Source organism: Microtus oregoni, unplaced genomic scaffold (assembly GCF_018167655.1).
Source record: "Microtus oregoni isolate MIOR12 unplaced genomic scaffold, Mior012 000046F_ref0000063, whole genome shotgun sequence".
Classification (NCBI taxonomy): domain Eukaryota; kingdom Metazoa; phylum Chordata; class Mammalia; order Rodentia; family Cricetidae; genus Microtus; species Microtus oregoni.
Window position 1 is genome coordinate 10,560,641 of NW_024543220.1, and position 18,136 is coordinate 10,578,776.

Below are 18,136 nucleotides of genomic sequence, written 5' to 3' on the forward strand. Positions count from 1 at the left end.
TTTCATTGGCTCGCCTCGCCGCTCATTTGCATGACGTGATTGACAGGCTGGAAAGCCCGCCTCCCTGAAGCGTTCACCTCCCCCGAATGGACGGCAGCCCTGAGGCTCTTCCAGGGCCTACGTGAACTCCTCCCTCCACTAAGTGATCCCTTCCGCTCGTCGCAGTTCTTCCCGTCCTCTGGCCCGAAAGCGTCGGGCGCCGAGCATCCTTTTCCTGCGCCTCTTGCTCTCAGCCCGTCCGCGGACACAGCACGCATGCGCCGCCTTTTCCTCCCACCATCCGTCGTGTAAATTCTGCGCCCAACGGCCCGGCATTCCTTCGGGCCGACGCGTCTCAACCGCCGACGCCAAGGCGCCGCCCTAGCCAACCGGCGTCCTAGCGTCCGTAAGTCCCTCCCCTTTATGCAAATAGCCGCCGCACACGGCCTTCGTTTTTAAAGTAGGGGGACGGCGCTGAGACGCGGAGGGGTCGGGGAGACAGGGGCCCGCCCTCTATGCAAATAAGGGGGCGTGTCCAGCCGCGGAGAGAGGCGGGAGGCGGGGGGGGGGGGGTGCTCCCGGGGGCGGCGGTTGCCCGGATGGGCCGTTAGTCGGAGCCCAGCCGCGGAGTGAGCGAGGGAGACGGGAGGAGCCAGCGCGGCGCCATCCGCCGCCATCCGCCCCCTCCCCGCCGCCATCCGCGCCGGGGAGCCTCTGAACCCGGGTTCCGGACCCCCGCGCACCCGGCCAGGTGAGTCTGGGCGAGCCGGGCGCTGACGCCCTTTCCGGCGCGGGGCGGCGGCGGCGGGCCGGGGGAGAAGCTGCCATCAGCCGCCGCCATCTTGTCCTCCTGCCGCCGGCCCGCCCCTCCCCCTCGGCCTGCGCCGGCCGCTCCCAGGCCGCTGTGGAGGGACCAGGGGCTGACGGCGGCGCGGTCGCCGCGTCCCGGGTGCACGACCCCGCTGCGGGCCGCAGTGCCCGCCCGGCGCCCCGGGCCCCCCGGCCCATCCGGGGCCCCTCGGCCGCCTTGGAGGGTCTCTCCGCGCTGCCCCCCGGCGCCATGGTTCCCGTCCTGCTGCGTCTCGGGCCGAGTCACCCCGGTTCCGGGGCCCTGCTTTCGTCCAGCATCTCTGCCTCTCTGCTCTCTCCATTTTTCCTGCTAGCCGGATCTCCCCCGCTCACCCCCTTTATTCCCGGCTGTCTTGAGGCTGCCCCCTTCTCAGCTATTCTTGCTCCCATATATTATTTCTCTCCCTCCTTTCTCTTTGATTCTTATTAGTTTAAATTTGTCTGCTCTGCGGTCTTTCTGCTCCCCGTTTTTCACCGTAGATGTCAGATTGGTTTCCTTCTGTGCCCGTAGAGCAGCCCCCATCTCCTTGTCTCGGGCTTATGGTAAAGTTTTTTCCCAGGTTTGGGCTTTGATCCTGTGCCTGCCTGCTTTCTTCCTATCTTCCATCTCTCCTCCACACCGTTCCCACCCACAAATGACTGCCTGGTCGCTCTAGAATGCACCGAGATGGAGCGTTTGGCCTGCCTGGGGAGTAAGGGTTATTAAGAAAAGAACTGACTGCCTGTGGGAGATTTCATGAGGATAGAAGATGAAGCTGGTTCTGGTTTGGGCTCTCTGGGCCCATGGGTACAGGGTATTTTCAGGTTAGCTTCATAATGCTTTGTTTTTCCTCGGTTTTACATAGAATACACCGGAGTCCGCTAGTGTTTTTTTTCTGCGAGCAGCATTGTTTCCAAGACCCAAGATGGGGGCAAGTTAAGGAATGATAGATGGAGTATTCTGCTTACAGTGGGTTTTGTTCAACCTGGCAGTGTGTGGAGCCCCTGTTGTTTAGTAAGGCTTATTCTGGCACCAGCTCCCAGTCTGGCATAGCAAGCTCATAAAAATCCTTAACCTCCCAGCATACCTTCCTTCAAACCTCCCCAGATGGAACTTAAGGCTGCTGGGAATGGAACCTGGGACACAGAGCCCTGGGGCATGATTAGGGAGCTGGTGTCTAATAGGTTGGTAGTCCTAAGTTCTCTTACATGCTCGATGGAATTGTGTGCCTCATTCTGGTTTTCTCTGGGGCTTGGACTTGGTTGTCCATTTTTATCATGTATCTCTGATTATTGGAGAAGTGGAAGACAATTGCTTTTTCGATAGCAAGAGAGGCAGCTGCCATTTCTGTTTTGTTTTTCGAGACAGGGTTTCTCTGTAGCTTTGGAGCCTGACCTGGAACTCCCTCTGTAGACCAGGCTGGCCTCGAACTCACAGAGATCCACCTCCCAAGTGCTGGGATTAAAGGTGTATGCCACCATCGCCCGGCTGCTGCTGCCATTTATAAAGTGGCCCAAAGGGTAGCACCTTTATATCAGGAAGATACTATTATTTGTTTTCTTTGTCAGGATGTGTCAGGGAGAAAGGACTGGCTATGGGGGCTGAGTGGATTGTGGTCACTTAAGAGTCTATAGTAGTTTACTCAAGCTAGAGAGTGAAGAGAGCTTCTAGACTTTTGTTTGTGAAGGGGGCAGACTCTGAACTGCCTACTGTCTGACCCACAGGCACCGGCTCGTTTTGGGGGAGGTGCCTGCAGGACCCAACGTACTCAATGAGCTTCCAGCGCAATGTCCGATCGCTCGGGGCCGACTGCCAAGGGGAAGGATGGAAAGAAGTATTCCTCGCTCAACCTGTTTGATACGTATAAGGGCAAGTCCTTAGAGATCCAGAAACCCGCCGGTGAGGGTCCCGCAAAGATGTTGTTAGTGTTTGAAGGTTGAGCATGTGTTGGATGTAGACTCCTTGAACAAAAGTAGCAAACAGAACACTGAAGAGCTCCCGGTCTCATCTTCAGTGTTGGGTGGGGGTGCTGGGCTCTGGGTAAAACACCAGTCATCCTCCCCACAAAGGCGTGTTTTTGGTTCCTTGTCCATGAACACGTAAGAGTCGGAGGCAAAGAAATGTGGATTTGCAGAGATCTGGGACCTGCTTGCTCCCCGCAGGCTCCGGATCAGCTGTCCCACAGAGAAGCAGTGATTATAATGTATTCACCTTTGTCGGGAAAGCTTGGAGATTATTGAGTAGTGGAATGGCTTCTGAGAGAAATCTGTAGTGAAAAGGTAGTAGAATGCTGAGGGTAGTCTAAGTGGGATCTGAATGGGGACTGCTAGGTCTTCCCTGTGAGATATTGTTGACCCTTTCTCCACCTTTGCTTCAGTTGCCCCTCGACATGGCCTGCAGAGCCTCGGAAAAGTTGCCATTGCCCGGCGTATGCCACCCCCAGCCAACCTTCCAAGCCTGAAAGCCGAGAACAAAGGCAATGACCCCAATGTCTCACTAGTGCCGAAAGACGGAACAGGATGGGCAAGCAAACAGGAGCAGTCCGACCCCAAGAGGTAGAGGCCTGGGGAACCTAGAATGATGCGTCTTTTAGCTTCGAACTTGAGAAAATATTAAAGCGCGGGCGGTCTGTTCCAGACAAATGAGAACCAGAGACAGAAGCGCATTTTGCACCTCGTCTGTTAGATTACAAAGGAATGTAGCCTTAAGCTTAGACAGATGGGGAGAGAGCAAGAAGAAAGAGCCTGTCTGAGAGCTAGTTTGTCCTAGTATTTGTAGATGGTAGTGATGGTCTAGGGTTAGCTCCAACTTTGTATCAGTGGGAGAACGAAGGGAGAGGCATCTCAAAGTCTGGATAACCTTTCCATCCTGCTATTCCCCCAGTTCCGATGCCTCAACCGCTCAGCCGCCGGAATCGCAGTCACTGCCGGCTTCACAGACGTCTGCCTCCAACCAGCCGAAACGACCCCCAACAGCCCCAGAGGTACCTGGAGAACTGGAGGGGTTGGAGGAAGAATGATGCTTACTCTTCCCTCCTCGTGACCATTATTAATTACTTTGCTTCTCCAGAACACTCCTTCAGTTCCAAGCGGGGTAAAGTCCTGGGCACAAGCCAGTGTCACCCATGGAGCACATGGGGATGGTGAGTTCAAGAGTGTTGGAGGTCGCCATGTGAGTTCGAGACCAGCCTGGTCTGCAAGAGCTAGTTCCAGGATAGGCACCAAAGCTACAGAGAAACCCTGTCTTGAAAACCCAAAAAGAAAGTGTGAGATCACTGTCGTACGGGAGCCCTGCATTCTGTACTCCGACAGTAAAGCTCCGGGGCCTTTGTCTAAATCTCATCCTCCCAGGACCCAGAGCCTTCCACTGTATGTGCACGCTCAGGAAGCGAACTCTGTCTGACTCGTGCTCTCATTTCAACAGGTGGAAGGGCATCAAGCCTACTGTCGCGATTCTCTCGAGAGGAATTTCCGACCCTGCAGGCGGCTGGCGACCAGGACAAGGCTGCCAAGGAAAGGGAGTCTGCCGAACAGTCGTCTGGGCCCGGACCAAGCCTCCGCCCCCAAAGTGAGTGACCGCCTAGCATAGCCAGGCTAGCGTCTGGTCCATGGAGGAGCTAAATGTTCCTCCCCATCATTTTTGATGCATCCACTTGCTCCCAATCGGTAATAACTTATCTTTTCCCCCTCTTCACATTTTTCAAAATACAGATTCTACAACTTGGAGGGACGGAGGTGGGCGTGGCCCTGATGAACTGGAGGGCCCGGACTCCAAACTTCATCATGGTCATGATCCCCGGGGTGGGCTGCAGCCTTCGGGTCCACCCCAGTTCCCTCCCTACCGCGGAATGATGCCGCCCTTTGTGAGTTTGGCTATCCAGTCTTGGAGTGGTTTCACTAAAAGCCAGAGGGTTAAGTAGTCAAGATTTAGGCAGGGTATTGGTGGTTCACACCTTTAATCCCAGCACTTGAGAGGCAAAGGTAGGCAGATTGCTGTGAGTTTAAGACCAGCTTGGTCTGTAGAGGGAGTTACAGGACAGCCAGGGCTACACAGAAACTCTGTCTGGTGGTGGGGAGTCAGGATTTAGTCTTTAGAAGGCAGAAAGTAAACCCCAGTTCGGGGAGTGGTGTACGCCTTTAGCCTTTAATTCCAGCACTCCAGATGAAAGGATGACGGAGCTCTGTGAGTTCAAGGCCAGCCTGGTCTCCCAGAGTGGGTTCTTGGATAGCCAGGCCTACACAGAGAAACCTTGTCTTGAAGAAGAAAAAAAAAAGGACCCCAGTGAGATGGGGTTGGGAGGAGGATGTGTTTAAAGGGTTGGCAGCTATCTATCTTCTTAGCAGCGATTGTTGGGCCCTTTTGCAGATGTATCCCCCATATCTCCCATTCCCTCCGCCCTACGGACCCCAGGGGCCTTATCGATACCCGACTCCAGATGGGCCTGGGTAAGCAATCAGATTCTGAGTTTGTTCCTGGGGACAGTGTTAATAAGCTGCTTGGGAAGATGTGTTTGTACCCAGGAGGTTCAGTTTGTATGCAGTTCTACTACATACTGTATTTAATATTGTGTCTCCCCCACACTTTTTTTTTCTCTCTCCCCATACACAGCCGTTTTCCTCGCGTGGCGGGCCCCCGGGGCTCAGGGCCGCCAATGCGCCTTGTAGAGCCTGTGGGTCGGCCTTCTATTCTTAAAGAGGATAATCTCAAAGAATTTGACCAATTGGACCAGGAGAATGATGATGGCTGGGCAGGTAAATTTGGATCTTAAAAAGTAAAGCGTGGCGCACGCCTTTAATCCCAGCACTCGGGAGGCAGAGGCAGGCGGATCTCTGTGAGTTCGAGACCAGCCTGGTCTACAAGAGCTAGTTCCAGGACAGGCTCCAAAACCACAGAGAAACCCTGTCTCGAAAAACCAAAAAAAAAAAAAAAAAAAAAAAAAAAAAAAGTAAAATCTGACAAAGAAATGGTGGGTCGTCTGAGAGAGCAGCAGGCATGGAAGGGATGCTTGGTAGAGGCCAAACGCTGCACAGCGTTGAGAGGACTGAGGGTGCCAGGGCTTGGGCAGCAGCTGAAGGCTGGCTGGGTGGGCGTGGTTAGTGTTGGTTCATTTTGCTGTTGTAGTTCAGAAGATCGGTTTTGTTTGGGGAAAGTATCTGAGATTGGAGCAAAGACTGCTTGGCTTGCCTACTGTCAGCTTTCTTTCACCTCAGGAGCCCATGAGGAGGTCGACTACACTGAAAAACTCAAGTTCAGCGATGAGGAAGATGGGCGAGACTCTGATGAGGAGGGAGCTGAGTCCAAGTGAGTTAGGGCACCAGAGAGAAGGGGGCTTGTTTTTCTGTTACATAGACTCCTGGAGGGCTGAGTTTAAACACACTGGTTTATCAACAGCAAGGATTCCCAGTCAGCTGCTGCTGAGGAACCTGAAGCAGATGTCAAAAAGGGCACTTCCCCTGGCAGTGAGCCACCCCCTCCCAAGACGGCCTGGACAGAGAACTCAAGGCCCCCAGAACCGGAGCCCGCTCCTGCTACCCCAAAACCTCCCCCACCTCCACCTCACCGGGCACCTGTGGGGAACTGGGGCCCCCCTGGGGACTACCCAGTGAGTATCTACAGTGAGGGCTTGAGAGGGTCAGTTGTGGGAGGCGTCAGGAATGATGAATAAGCAGTAATAACAAGAAGCAAGGGGGCTGTCCAGTATCTCAGGAAAACTTGGGAACATTTGGTTCTGGGGGTGGGGGATGAGTTGGGATGCTGGGAAGGAAGGCCTGCGTGTTCAGGTCTCTAAAGGAACAGTGAGGATGAGGAGTTGGCCTCCACCCACAGAGACCTGTAACTTCATGGCCTGCTGCTTCCTGTTGATTGGTCTTTGAAAGAGGTAGAAGGTAGAATGACTGGTACCTGTTGCAGGACCGTGGGGGTCCTCCCTGCAAACCCCCAGCCCCCGAAGATGAGGATGAGGCGTGGCGGCAGCGTCGGAAGCAGTCTTCCTCAGAGATTTCCCTGGCAGTGGAGCGTGCCCGGAGGCGACGAGAAGAGGAAGAGCGCCGCATGCAGGAGGAGCGCCGGGCAGCCTGTGCCGAGAAGCTCAAGCGACTCGATGAAAAGTTTGGGGCACCTGACAAGCGGCTCAAAGCAGAGCCTGCAGCCCCACCTGCTACCCCTCCTGCCCCAGCTCTATCACCTGCAGTCCCCAAAGAACTCCCTGCTCCTCCAGCTCTGCCGTCAGCCCCAGCACCAGAGAAAGAACCTGAAGAGCCAGCACAAGCCCCTCCTGTGCAGTCCACCCCCAGTCCAGGTGTGGCTCCAGCTCCCACTCTGGTGAGTGGTGGTGGCACTGCCAGTAGCACCAGCAGTGGCAGCTTCGAAGCCAGCTCAGGTATGCAGAAAGGAATAGGCTGCTAGGTGCTCGTCCTGTGAGGATGCTGGGTAGTAAAGATGGTGTCACGGGAAGAGAGCTGTGGGTGGTAGAGAAAGAAGGGGTTCTGTTTGGGATATCTGGGAGGAGGATCTAAAGCGTTTTTGTAGCACCCAAAGTGGAGCAAAGCGTTTTCTGGTGTTTCACAGAAGTATTTGAGGCCTTGAAGTGTTTTCCCAGGTCTTAGACAGGATGGGCTTTAATATAGTTGGTATTTGGTTGGGGGTTGGAATTTCTGGGTAATTTTTTAGCTGTTTTAATGAACTGAACCTACTCACTCTGTTCTTCAATGCAGTGGAACCCCAACTGCCTTCAAAAGAGGGCCCTGAACCACCAGAAGAGGTTCCTCCACCCACCACACCCCCAGCCCCAAAGATTGAACCCAAGGGTGATGGGGTTGTTCCTACTCGCCAGCCTCCCAGCCAGGGCTTGGGCTACCCAAAATACCAGAAGTCATTGCCACCTCGCTTCCAGCGGCAGCAACAGGTGAGGTCAAGTTCTTCCCTTTTAGGCTGTTGTTTGTCTCTCTCTGCCGTCTTCAGGCAGTGTTCACCTTTTGACTGTGTTCCTGGTCCACCCACCCCGTGTGTGTTTGTCATGCCCTTGCCTTGACTTTTCCTACTAACGCCTTTGGCTGTAAACTGGTAACCTCTCTCCTGACTTGTTCTTGGCAGGAGCAGCTCCTGAAGCAGCAGCAGCAGTGGCAGCAGCAGCAGCAACAAGGCACTGCCCCTCCTGCCCCAGTGCCCCCGTCACCACCACAGCCTGTGACCCTGGGAGCTGTACCTGCCCCACAGGCACCACCCCCACCCCCCAAAGCCCTGTACCCAGGTGCTCTGGGCCGGCCCCCACCAATGCCTCCAATGAACTTTGATCCCCGCTGGATGATGATTCCTCCTTATGTGGACCCTCGACTTCTTCAGGGCCGGCCCCCTCTGGACTTCTACCCTCCTGGTGTGCATCCCTCTGGTAAGGGTCCATTGGAGTGGTGGGAAGCTCCCTGTTCCAGGAGGAGATACTTTGTATGACAGATTGCTGCGATGGTGTCTCTGCTTAGTCCTTCTGAGGGTCTTGTGAGAATAGGCTTGGGGAAGAGGTAAACCAAGGTCCTTCATTGGGCATGGTTTTTTTTTTTTTGTTTGTTTGTTTGTTTTTTGTTTGTTTTTCGAGACAGGGTTTCTCTGTGGCTTTGGAGCCTGTCCTGGAACTAGCTCTCTAGACCAGGCTGGTCTCGAACTCACAGAGATCCGCCTACCTCTGCCTCCCGAGTGCTGGGATTAAAGGCGTGCGCCACCACCGCCCGGCCTGGGCATGGTTTTTGAGGGGCTTTGATTACTTCATAGGGGAGCTGAGTGCTTGACTGTTTTCAAGAAAACCCAGACTTAGAGAACAGGAGGTGCAGGTGCTGCCTGCGTGCAAAGGGAAGATAATGTTGGTGTGGAAAGCCTGACAGGGTAGTTTCTTTGTTTTCTTAGGTCTGGTTCCCCGGGAACGGTCAGACAGTGGGGGCTCAAGCTCAGAGCCATTTGAACGCCATGCACCCCCTCTATTACGGGAACGGGGCACCCCACCAGTAGACCCCAAGTTGGCCTGGGTAGGAGACGTCTTTACCACCACACCTACTGACCCTCGCCCTCTCACCTCACCTCTGCGCCAGGCAGCAGATGAGGACGACAAGACTATGAGGTGAGTTGCTAGGGAGGAACTGCGGCCTGACTGTGTGCCAGGGTTATCTCAGGAGATGGGGAGTCCAGGGGAAAGGAGTGTCTAGGTCAGAATGCACTGAGTGTGTGCTCATCCTCATCCTGACAGACTTCTGTTTCTCCTCAGGAGCGAGACTCCTCCAGTACCTCCGCCCCCACCTTATCTGGCTAATTATCCCGGTTTTCCTGAGAACGGAGCCCCTGGGCCCCCAATCTCTCGCTTTCCTCTGGAGGAGCCAGCTCCTCCAGGACCCCGTCAACTACCTTGGGCCCCGGGCAATGATGAGGCTGCCAAGATACAAGCTCCACCACCCAAGAAGGAACCCCCCAAGGAGGAACCGCCACAGGTGTCAGGACCAGAAGCAGGCAGAAAGCCTGCCCGTGGAGCTGGAGGTGGAGGCCAAGGACCACCACCACCACGCAGAGAAAATCGTACGGAGACTCGATGGGGCCCTCGCCCAGGCAGCTGTCGTCGTGGGATCCCTCCAGAGGAGCCAGGTGTCCCTCCTCGCCGAGCTGGGCCTATAAAGAAACCGCAACAACCTGTCAAAGTCGACGAACTGCCTCCTAAATCCCTAGAACAGGGGGATGAGACCCCCAAGGTTCCAAAGCCAGATCCACTCAAGACAGCTAAGGGGAAGGTGGGCCCCAAGGAGACCCCACCGGGTGGGAATCTTTCTCCTGCTCCTAGGCTTCGGAGGGACTATTCCTATGAAAGACTAGGTCCTACATCGTGCCGGGGTCGTGGCCGAGGCGAGTATTTTGCCAGAGGAAGGGGCTTTCGGGGAACCTACGGAGGCCGAGGTCGGGGAGCCCGGAGCCGAGAATTCCGAAGTTACCGGGAATTCCGAGGAGATGACGGGCGTGGCGGTGGTGCAGGGGGACCAAACCACCCTTCTGCTCCCCGAGGTCGCACTGCCAGTGAGACACGAAGTGAGGGTTCAGAGTATGAAGAAATACCCAAAAGACGCCGCCAGCGTGGTTCTGAAACAGGCAGTGAGACGCACGAGAGTGACCTGGCCCCCTCTGACAAGGAAGCACCCCCACCCCCACCCAAGGAGGGAGTACTTGCTCAGGGCCCCCTTGCCCCACCACCACCAGCAGCTCCCCCATCGCCAGCCCCAGCCCGATTCTCTACTGCCCGGGGTGGTCGTGTCTTCACTCCAAGAGGAGTGCCATCACGTCGTGGCCGAGGTGGGGGGCGGCCTCCTCCTCCTGTTTGCTCAGGCTGGAGCCCTCCAGCCAAGTCTATGGTTCCAAAGAAGCCTCCGACAGGTCCTTTGCCCCCAAGTAAGGACCCCTTGAAAGAGAAGCTGATTTCAGGGCCCCTGTCCCCCATGTCTCGAGCTGGCAACATAGGTGTAGGCATGGAAGATGGGGAGCGACCCCGACGGAGGAGACATGGCAGGGCTCAGCAGCAGGACAAACCCCCTCGTTTCCGGAGGCTGAAACAAGAACGTGAAAATGCAGCCAGAGGAGCTGATGTCAAGCCCCCTTCCCTAACCCTTCCAAGCTCTACCCCTGGACCCGAGGAGACTCTGGCAACAGTCACTGTTCCCCCGCCCCCTCGCCGCACAGCTGCTAACTCTCCTGATCTGTCAAACCAGAACTCTGACCAAGCCAATGAGGAATGGGAGACTGCATCAGAGAGCAGCGACTTTGCCAGTGAGCGCCGGGGTGACAAGGAGACTCCCCCAGCAGCACTTATGACCTCTAAAGCTGTGGGGACTCCTGGGGGCAGTGCAGGTGGGTCTGGACCAGGCATTTCAACCATGTCTCGCGGAGAGCTGAGCCAGCGAGCTAAGGATTTGAGCAAGCGGAGCTTCTCAAGTCAGCGGCCAGGCATGGATCGTCAAAACCGGCGCCCAGGCCCTGGGGGCAAGACTGGCAGTGGTGGTGGCAGTAGTGGTGGTGGTTCAGGCCCTGGGGGACGGACCGGCCCAGGACGAGGGGATAAGAGGAGCTGGCCCTCTCCCAAGAACCGAAGGTGGGTAAGGGTAGATTGCTAACCGTTACAGTTGCTGGGGTGAGGGGGTGTCAGGTGAGGGTGGGTGCCAGGGAGTTGGGGACATGTAGATAATGTCAGGCATCAAGAGGTCCCATAATTCCTCCACCTTGCTAAGGGCAGTTAGTGAGCGGAAGAGTTGGCAGTCCTCATGCTTGTTTTCCCACTCGGTAAACAAAACTTTGAAAGGGTTTTATCGGGAGAGAGCAGGGTACCAGTGGAGAAGCTGGAAAACAGATGCTTGACTTGTAGGACAGAATAAGACTTTAGTGAGCCCTGGAGCTGATGCTCTGCTTTCTCCAGCCGGCCTCCCGAGGAGCGAGCCCCGGGGCTTCCTCTTCCTCCACCGCCCCCCAGCAGTTCTGCTGTCTTCCGCCTGGACCAAGTTATCCACAGCAACCCGGCTGGCATCCAACAGGCTCTGGCCCAACTTAGCAGCCGCCAAGGAAATGTAACTGCACCAGGGGGGCACCCAAGGCCTAAGCCTGGGCCTCCCCAAGCCCCTCAGGGCTCCTCCCCTCGGCCCCCAACCCGTTATGACCCCCCGAGGGCCAGCAACGACATCAGTTCTGGTAAGCTGGGGGCAAGCAGGTGGGAATGACTTCATCCCCAAAGGTCAGGTGCTGGAGTGGGGAGCATAAGTTTGACCTGGGGGCCCTGTTATTGGGTTCAGCGATGAGTAGAGCTGGAAGGACTGGGAGGTGGAGTTGGGAGAGCAAGCTAGGGTCGGTGGTAGAATGAGGTAGATGCTGACAGTTTTCCCCTTTTCCCCAGACCCCCACTTCGAGGAGCCAGGGCCGATGGTGAGGGGGGTGGGCGGGACTCCCCGGGACTCTGCCGGGGTTAATCCCTTCCCCCCGAAACGGCGGGAGCGGCCACCCCGAAAACCGGAGCTGCTGCAGGAGGTGAGGGATGGGGCTGGAGATTGGGTTTCGTTGCACTCTCACCTTTGAAGGCTCTTGGTTATGCTTTCTGTTGTGAGCCCTCACCCCAGATTCTCATTAGCGGTCACCACTTGTCTCCCATGGATCTGTCTCCCCTGTTGCTGCTGCTCCTCACTCAGCCCCAGCTTATTTGTGTTTTGCCCTTCTGGGTTTTCTTTCCTTAGGAGTCTGTGCCAGCTTCTCCTAGCTCTGGATTCCTAGGCTCTAAGCCTGAGGTCCCAGGCCCTCAGGGAGAGTCCAGAGATTCGGGCGCAGAGGCCCTGACCCCCCACATCTGGAGTCGTTTACATAATGGTGGGTAGAGCTGGTGCAGGGGAGAGACTGGAATTGGGGGCAGGGTGTGAGGTGGGCCTCAGAACTGTTTTCTCACTGCCTGCTTCCTGGTTGATGTTCTCCAGCCACAAGCCGAAAGAGTTACCAGCCCGGCTCCATAGAGCCCTGGATGGAGCCCCTGAGCCCCTTTGAGGATGTGGCAGGCACAGAGGTGAGTGGGTTAGGGGGTTAGTGATTTTTGTTGAGTGTTGTTCATGTCTTCTCATCTGTCCTGAATCTCCTTTTCTCAGTGTGTTGATGTACATGCACGTGTTAGTCATTAGGTGTTTTCTGCTCTTAACTTGACCTCTCCTCCACTCCTTAGATGAGTCAGTCTGACAGTGGGGTGGACCTCAGTGGAGATTCTCAAGTGTCATCAGGTCCCTGTAGCCAGCGAAGTTCCCCTGATGGAGGACTTAAGGGGTCAGCAGAAGGACCCCCCAAGCGGCCTGGAGGACCCTCGCCCCTGAATACTGTTCCTGGTGAGGGTGCATCTGGCTCTGAACCCTCTGAACCTCCTAGGAGACGGCCACCTGCTCCCCATGATGGGGACAGAAAGGTAAAAAACTTACCTGGCCCTGTCTGTCAGCCTTTCTTTGTCAGTATGTAGTGGGATTTCTTGGATTTGTTTTTTCCTGTCACCCACCAACTGTACTTTGTTGTTCTCCAATCTAGGAGCTGCCCCGGGAGCAGCCTCTGCCCCCTGGTCCCATAGGAACAGAACGATCGCAACGCACAGACCGAGGCCCAGAGCCAGGCCCCCTCCGGCCAGCCCACCGATCTGGCTCTCAAGTTGAGTTTGGCACTACCAACAAGGTCTGAATGGGCTGAACTTGGGCGTATCCTGGGTTGGGTATGGAGAGTGATGACAGGTGGGATGGGGGTTTGAATTGTGGGACTATCCTGTATCCTCCTCCCCCCATGTTACAGGACTCAGACTTGTGCCTAGTGGTAGGAGACACTTTAAAAGGAGAGAAAGAGTTGGCAACATCAGTTACCGAGGTAGGGGGGCTGTGAGTTTGGTGGGAAGGCCCGTGAACTCTGATGAAGATACACGGGAGTAATGATAAGCATCTAGACCAGTGGTGTCCTCTATCTTACTAGTGCCACAGGCCCCCCCCCCCCATGCAGTTCATGTGGTAGGGGCTTTCACAGAATAACATTATCTGTTGCTACTTAGTAACTAACCTTGCTATTGTTAAGAATTGTAATGTGGGGGCTCAGAGGTGAAGGGCACTGGCTGTTCTTCAGAGGTCCTGAGTTCAATTTCCAGCAACTATATAACAGCTTACAGCTATATAGAATGAGATCTCTTCCGGGATGCAAGAATGCACCCATACAAAACACTGTATATGAAATAAATCTTAAAAGAATAGTAATGTAAATATTAGGTATGAAACCCCTGTGGAAGGGTCATTCAATTCTTAAAGGGATCACAACCCACAGGTTGAGGACTGCTGATGTAGAATGTCAGACTTCCTTCTTGACAAGGCTTTTTTTTGGCCAGGCCATTCCCATATCCAGAGACTGGGAGCTGCTCCCCAGCGCTTCTCCTTCTACTGAGCCACAGGCCAAGAGCCTGGGTTCTGGGCACTGTGGTCCAGAGCCCAGCCCTTCAGGTCAGCGCCTGTACACTGAGGTCTTCTATGGCAGCCCTGGACCTCCCAGTTCCCAAGTAAGCGCCGTTTTTCATCATTTGCCCCCTTTCTACTCTTTTTTCCCCTGTTGTTGATGTTTTCCACATGTCTGCCATGTTCTGGGATTAAAGATGCGCTCTACCAACATGCCCAGCAGATGTGTGTGCCCGTGCATGTGCTACATCTGCCAGCAGAGGGTGCAGTCCTCTCTCCACCAGGTTCCCTGGGTCAGCAGCAGGTGCATTACCTGCCGAGCGGTGTCTCTTGCCCTGAAGTTGGTTAATTATAAAACATTTTGTTGTATGTTTTTCTTTTTCCTGCAGTGGGTAGGGTGGTTAAGGCTTTTGCTCAGGAATTTGTTTTTGTTTTTGATGGCATGTGTTAGATTTTCTATTGCTTTGGCAATACCTAAGACCTGTGGTTTTGAAGGTTCTTTGTGGTGGGACAGATCAGCTGCCTGCTGGAGAGCTGACTCAGGTTAAGAGCCTGTTTCCCAGAGGTCCTGAGTTCAATTCCAGCAACCACCCAGTGGCTCACACCATCTGTAATGAGATCTGGTGCCCTCCCTGTGTGCAGGCAGACATGTAGGCAGCACTGGGAAGGGCAGAAGCAGGTAGATCTATAAGAGCAAGTTCCAGGCCTGCCAGGGCTACATAGAGAAACCTTGTTTCGAAAAAGAGATTTTTGTTTTTGCCTGTATTTGTCTGCACCATGTGTATACAGTGCTCACAGAGGCCATAAGAAGACATTGATCCCCTTGGAACTGGAGTTGCAGGTGGTTATAAGCCACCATGTGGGTGCTGAGGATAGACCAGATCTGGAAGAACAGCCAGTGCAGATAACCAGCCTTGCATGTACTCAGTGGGTGTGTGTACATGACCACAGGTGCCCATGGAGGCCAGCGGCGTCTGATCTCCCTAGAGCTGGAGCTGTAGATGCTGTTGTGCCTGTTCTAGCAGCCGAGCCATCTCTGCAGCCCCCACTCCTGCCCTCTTCTCACATTGTGAGACAGGGTCTGGCCTTGAGCTTACTCTGTAGTACAAGATGGCCTTGAACTTGATGCTTGTCCCCTTCCTAGGAACAGATTCCACCAGGCTCCTCTGTTACTTTTTCACTTTGATTCTATCCAGGCCCTTGGCCTGTAGGATGGTGCTGCCCACTTTGAGGTGGAAAGTGCGCTTTTCTGTCGCCTGTGTGTTACTCAGTCCTGCTGACAGCCAGGATTACCCACCACACTGCTAGAGCACAGACCTGGGGCTCGGGCGGCAGAGAAGCCCCCTCTCTACCACTGCTGTGTGTATCCAGCCCCAGGTTACCTTTTCTTGATCAAAGATATTGGAACTGCTTCTGCCTTGCTGTTCTCCATCAGGTCTCTGGGGGTGCCATCGACTCTCAGTTACATCCCAACAACGGAGGCTTCCGTCCTGGGACACCCTCATTGCACCAGTACAGGTAAAGCTAGATTCCTACAGACCTCCGAAGGAAATAGAGATGGATTCCAGGGACGAGGGTACCAAACAATAGGTTAAGGTATTACTCACACTAAGAATAACATCTCCTCCCTAACTTCTTTTCAGGTCACAGCCCCTGTATCTACCCCCAGGTCCAGCCCCTCCCTCGGCACTGCTCTCTGGGGTAGCTCTCAAGGGCCAGTTTGTGGATTTCTCAGCACTGCAAACCACAGAGCTGGGGAAGTTGCCTGCTGGAGGAGTTCTCTACCCTCCACCTTCCTTCTTCTACTCTGCAGCTTTCTGCCCCAGCCCCTTGCCTGACCCACCCTTGCTTCAGGTATGAGGTGGGCGGCTGCTAGGGCAGCGGGGAGGGCGCTCATGGGGGACTTGACCAGTTTACAACCTGGGGGTGACTTTCCCTGCCGTCTCCCAACAGGTACGCCAGGACCTCCCGTCCCCATCAGATTTCTACTCCACTCCTTTGCAGCCAGGTGGTCAGAGTGGCTTCCTTCCCTCAGGGGCCCCTGCTCAGCAGGTATCTGTCATCTCCACTCCTTCGCCTGACTTAGTTGAATTTTCTCATGTGCCTTGCTGCCCTAATGGGCTCCCGGGGGTTCTTGTTGCAGATGCTTCTGCCTGTGGTAGAGTCACAGCTGCCAGTGGTAAACTTTGGCTCCCTGCCACCAGCGCCACCTCCTGCTCCACCCCCTCTTTCTCTGTTACCTGTGGGTCCTGCTCTGCAGCCCCCCAGCCTGACCGTGCGGCCCCCACCTGCTCCTGCTACTCGGGTGTTGCCTTCATCTGCCAGGCCCTTCCCCCCTAGCTTGGGGCGAGCAGAGGTGAGGTGTGGGGAATAGCGGCTGAGCAGTGAGGTGGCTGTTGGGTGGAAAGACTCAGTAGTCCACGTTGAGTGGATTTTGAAAGATGGCGAGGTAGAGAGATTCAGGGTCTGTCCCCCCAAAAAAGGAAGAAAAAGGGTGAATAGATCAGACTGGAGGTTCATAGGGTGAATCGTCTTTTATCTTCAGCTGCACCCAGTAGAACTAAAGCCTTTCCAGGATTATCGCAAGCTCAGCAGCAACCTTGGTGGTCCTGGGTCATCTCGGACTCCCCCAACTGGAAGGTAAATAGGAATATGGAGACTCTGCATCCTCAGGAGTTTTCTTTGAAACCAGGACAGGTCTTGGGCTTGCCTTAACCAAATTTCTTCCTTTAGGCCCTTCTCTGGTCTCAATTCCCGTCTCAAGGCCCCACCTTCCACCTACAGTGGAGTATTCCGAACTCAGCGCATTGACCTCTACCAGCAGGTGAAGGAGAAACCTTGTGACCCCAGCCTTAGCTTAGGTTCCCTTCTGAGCTGCTGAAGGATTGGTGACTTAACTCTTCCGCATGTGCCTATCCTCAGGCCTCCCCACCAGATGCCCTGCGCTGGATGCCGAAGCCTTGGGAACGGACAGGGCCACCTTCTCGAGAAGGGCCTCCCCGAAGAGCAGAGGAGCCTGGGTCCCGGGGGGACAAGGAGCCTGGATTGCCCCCACCCCGCTGAGGGAATTCCCCTTGACCCCAACCCCCGGGGCTTGTATATAGATTATAAATATATAAGGGGGAAAGGGGTGGATGGGGAGGGGTTGTGGGTCTGGAGCCTCACTTCCCCTCTTCTCTTCCCCTGGTCCCCTATCCCTGGGGCCGTTTGTTAAAAAAGAATAAAAGAATTTAAAAAAAAAAAGTCATTTGGGGGATTAACTAATGTACAATGTGTTGCTTAGTGATGTATACAACATTCTGCCTGCATGTATGCCCACACGCCAGAAGAGGGCGCCAGATCTCATTACAGATGGTTGTGAGCCACCATATAGTTGCTGGGAATTGAACTCAGGACCTCTGGAAGAGCAGCCGGTGCTCTTAACCACTGAGCCGTCTCTCCAGCCCCCCACCCCCAGCTTTTCTCTTTTAACTGGCTTCTGGGACCATAACCTGTTTCTTATTTGTTTGGGTGTTTTTTTTTTGTTTTTTTTTTTTTTTGGTGTTTGTTTTTTCAAGAAAGGGTTTCTCTGTGTAGCCCTGGCTGTCCTGAACTCACTTTGTAGGCCAGGCTGGCCTCCCACAGAGATCCTCCTGCCTCTGCCTTCTGAGTGCTGGAATTAAAGGTGTGCACTGCTACCACCCAGCTCCCCTTTCTTGTAACCTTGACTAAAATGGCTGAAGCTGCCAAGTTCTGCTTGCTGGAACTACTCTCATCCAAACATTTTCATAATTAGTTTTGATGGTTTTTTTAAATATGTATTTATTATGTATACAATATTCTGTCTGTATGCCTGAAGGCCAGAAGAGGGCGCCAGACCTCTTTACAGATGGTTGTGAGCCACTATGTGGTTGCTGGGAATTGAACTCAGGACTTTTGGAAGAGCAGGCAATGCTCTTAATCACTGAGCCATCTTTCCAGCCCCATGATGGTTTCTAAAAGTAAAATTGTGTCACATTGAGCATAGCTTTAGCAAAGGAGACCTCACAGTAATACTTTCTCCAACAAAGCCACACCTAATAGTGCTACTTCCTATGAGTTTATGGGGGCCAATTACATCCAAACCACATTCCATTCACTGGCTCTCATAAGCTTGTAACAATATAATACAAATACATTTAGTCCAATTTCAAAAGGCCCCATAATCAATGACAATTGTCTCAATACTGTTTAAAAGTTCAAAGTCTTTTCTGAGATTTGTGCTATCTCCTAACTAATCCCCTATAAAGTCAGAAGATCATATGCTTCCAACATATAGTGGTATAGAATATTCATTACCATTCCAAAACAGGTTTGAGTGAGGAAATGCTGGACCAAAGGAACACCGTAAACCAGC

General features: G+C 54.2%; 5 protein-coding genes and 1 non-coding gene across 8 annotated transcripts in view; 2 read left to right on the forward strand and 4 right to left on the reverse strand.

Annotated features, from left to right (window-relative positions):
- The window catches only part of LOC121435313 (H-2 class I histocompatibility antigen, Q10 alpha chain-like), a 731,224-nt gene that overhangs the window by 165,853 nt on the left and 547,235 nt on the right, over positions 1-18,136 (reverse strand). The gene's annotated exons all lie outside the window — the stretch shown is intronic.
- LOC121435272 (H-2 class I histocompatibility antigen, Q10 alpha chain-like) overlaps positions 1-18,136 on the reverse strand; it is a 708,503-nt gene that overhangs the window by 142,808 nt on the left and 547,559 nt on the right. The window lies entirely within an intron of this gene.
- Positions 1-18,136, reverse strand: part of LOC121435270 (H-2 class I histocompatibility antigen, Q10 alpha chain-like) — an 808,095-nt gene that overhangs the window by 117,150 nt on the left and 672,809 nt on the right. The window lies entirely within an intron of this gene.
- Positions 1-18,136, reverse strand: part of LOC121435275 (H-2 class I histocompatibility antigen, Q10 alpha chain-like) — a 703,994-nt gene that overhangs the window by 117,150 nt on the left and 568,708 nt on the right. The gene's annotated exons all lie outside the window — the stretch shown is intronic.
- Positions 546-17,004, forward strand: Prrc2a (proline rich coiled-coil 2A). Of its 3 annotated transcripts, none has more exons than XM_041634360.1 (31): positions 546-730; positions 2,533-2,707; positions 3,186-3,363; positions 3,692-3,791; positions 3,878-3,950; positions 4,232-4,375; positions 4,519-4,670; positions 5,174-5,253; positions 5,417-5,559; positions 6,019-6,109; positions 6,200-6,410; positions 6,719-7,187; positions 7,522-7,712; positions 7,901-8,195; positions 8,702-8,912; positions 9,057-10,916; positions 11,238-11,506; positions 11,709-11,839; positions 12,043-12,172; positions 12,277-12,362; positions 12,516-12,749; positions 12,866-13,006; positions 13,121-13,192; positions 13,698-13,865; positions 15,197-15,279; positions 15,405-15,615; positions 15,715-15,813; positions 15,905-16,117; positions 16,307-16,401; positions 16,495-16,585; positions 16,684-17,004. In XM_041634360.1, exons 2-31 carry the CDS (start codon positions 2,596-2,598, stop codon positions 16,822-16,824), a joined length of 6,474 nt encoding a protein of 2,157 aa, XP_041490294.1. In that variant the 5' UTR covers positions 546-730; positions 2,533-2,595; the 3' UTR covers positions 16,825-17,004. The 3 variants fall into 3 exon arrangements, with proteins under 3 accessions (XP_041490294.1, XP_041490297.1, XP_041490295.1); XM_041634361.1 differs by lacking the exon at positions 546-730 and adding an exon at positions 1,519-1,632; XM_041634363.1 differs by lacking the exon at positions 13,121-13,192.
- On the forward strand, positions 2,864-2,995 carry LOC121435739. The gene has a single exon (XR_005972600.1). It is a non-coding gene; the product is annotated as a small nucleolar RNA SNORA38 (small nucleolar RNA).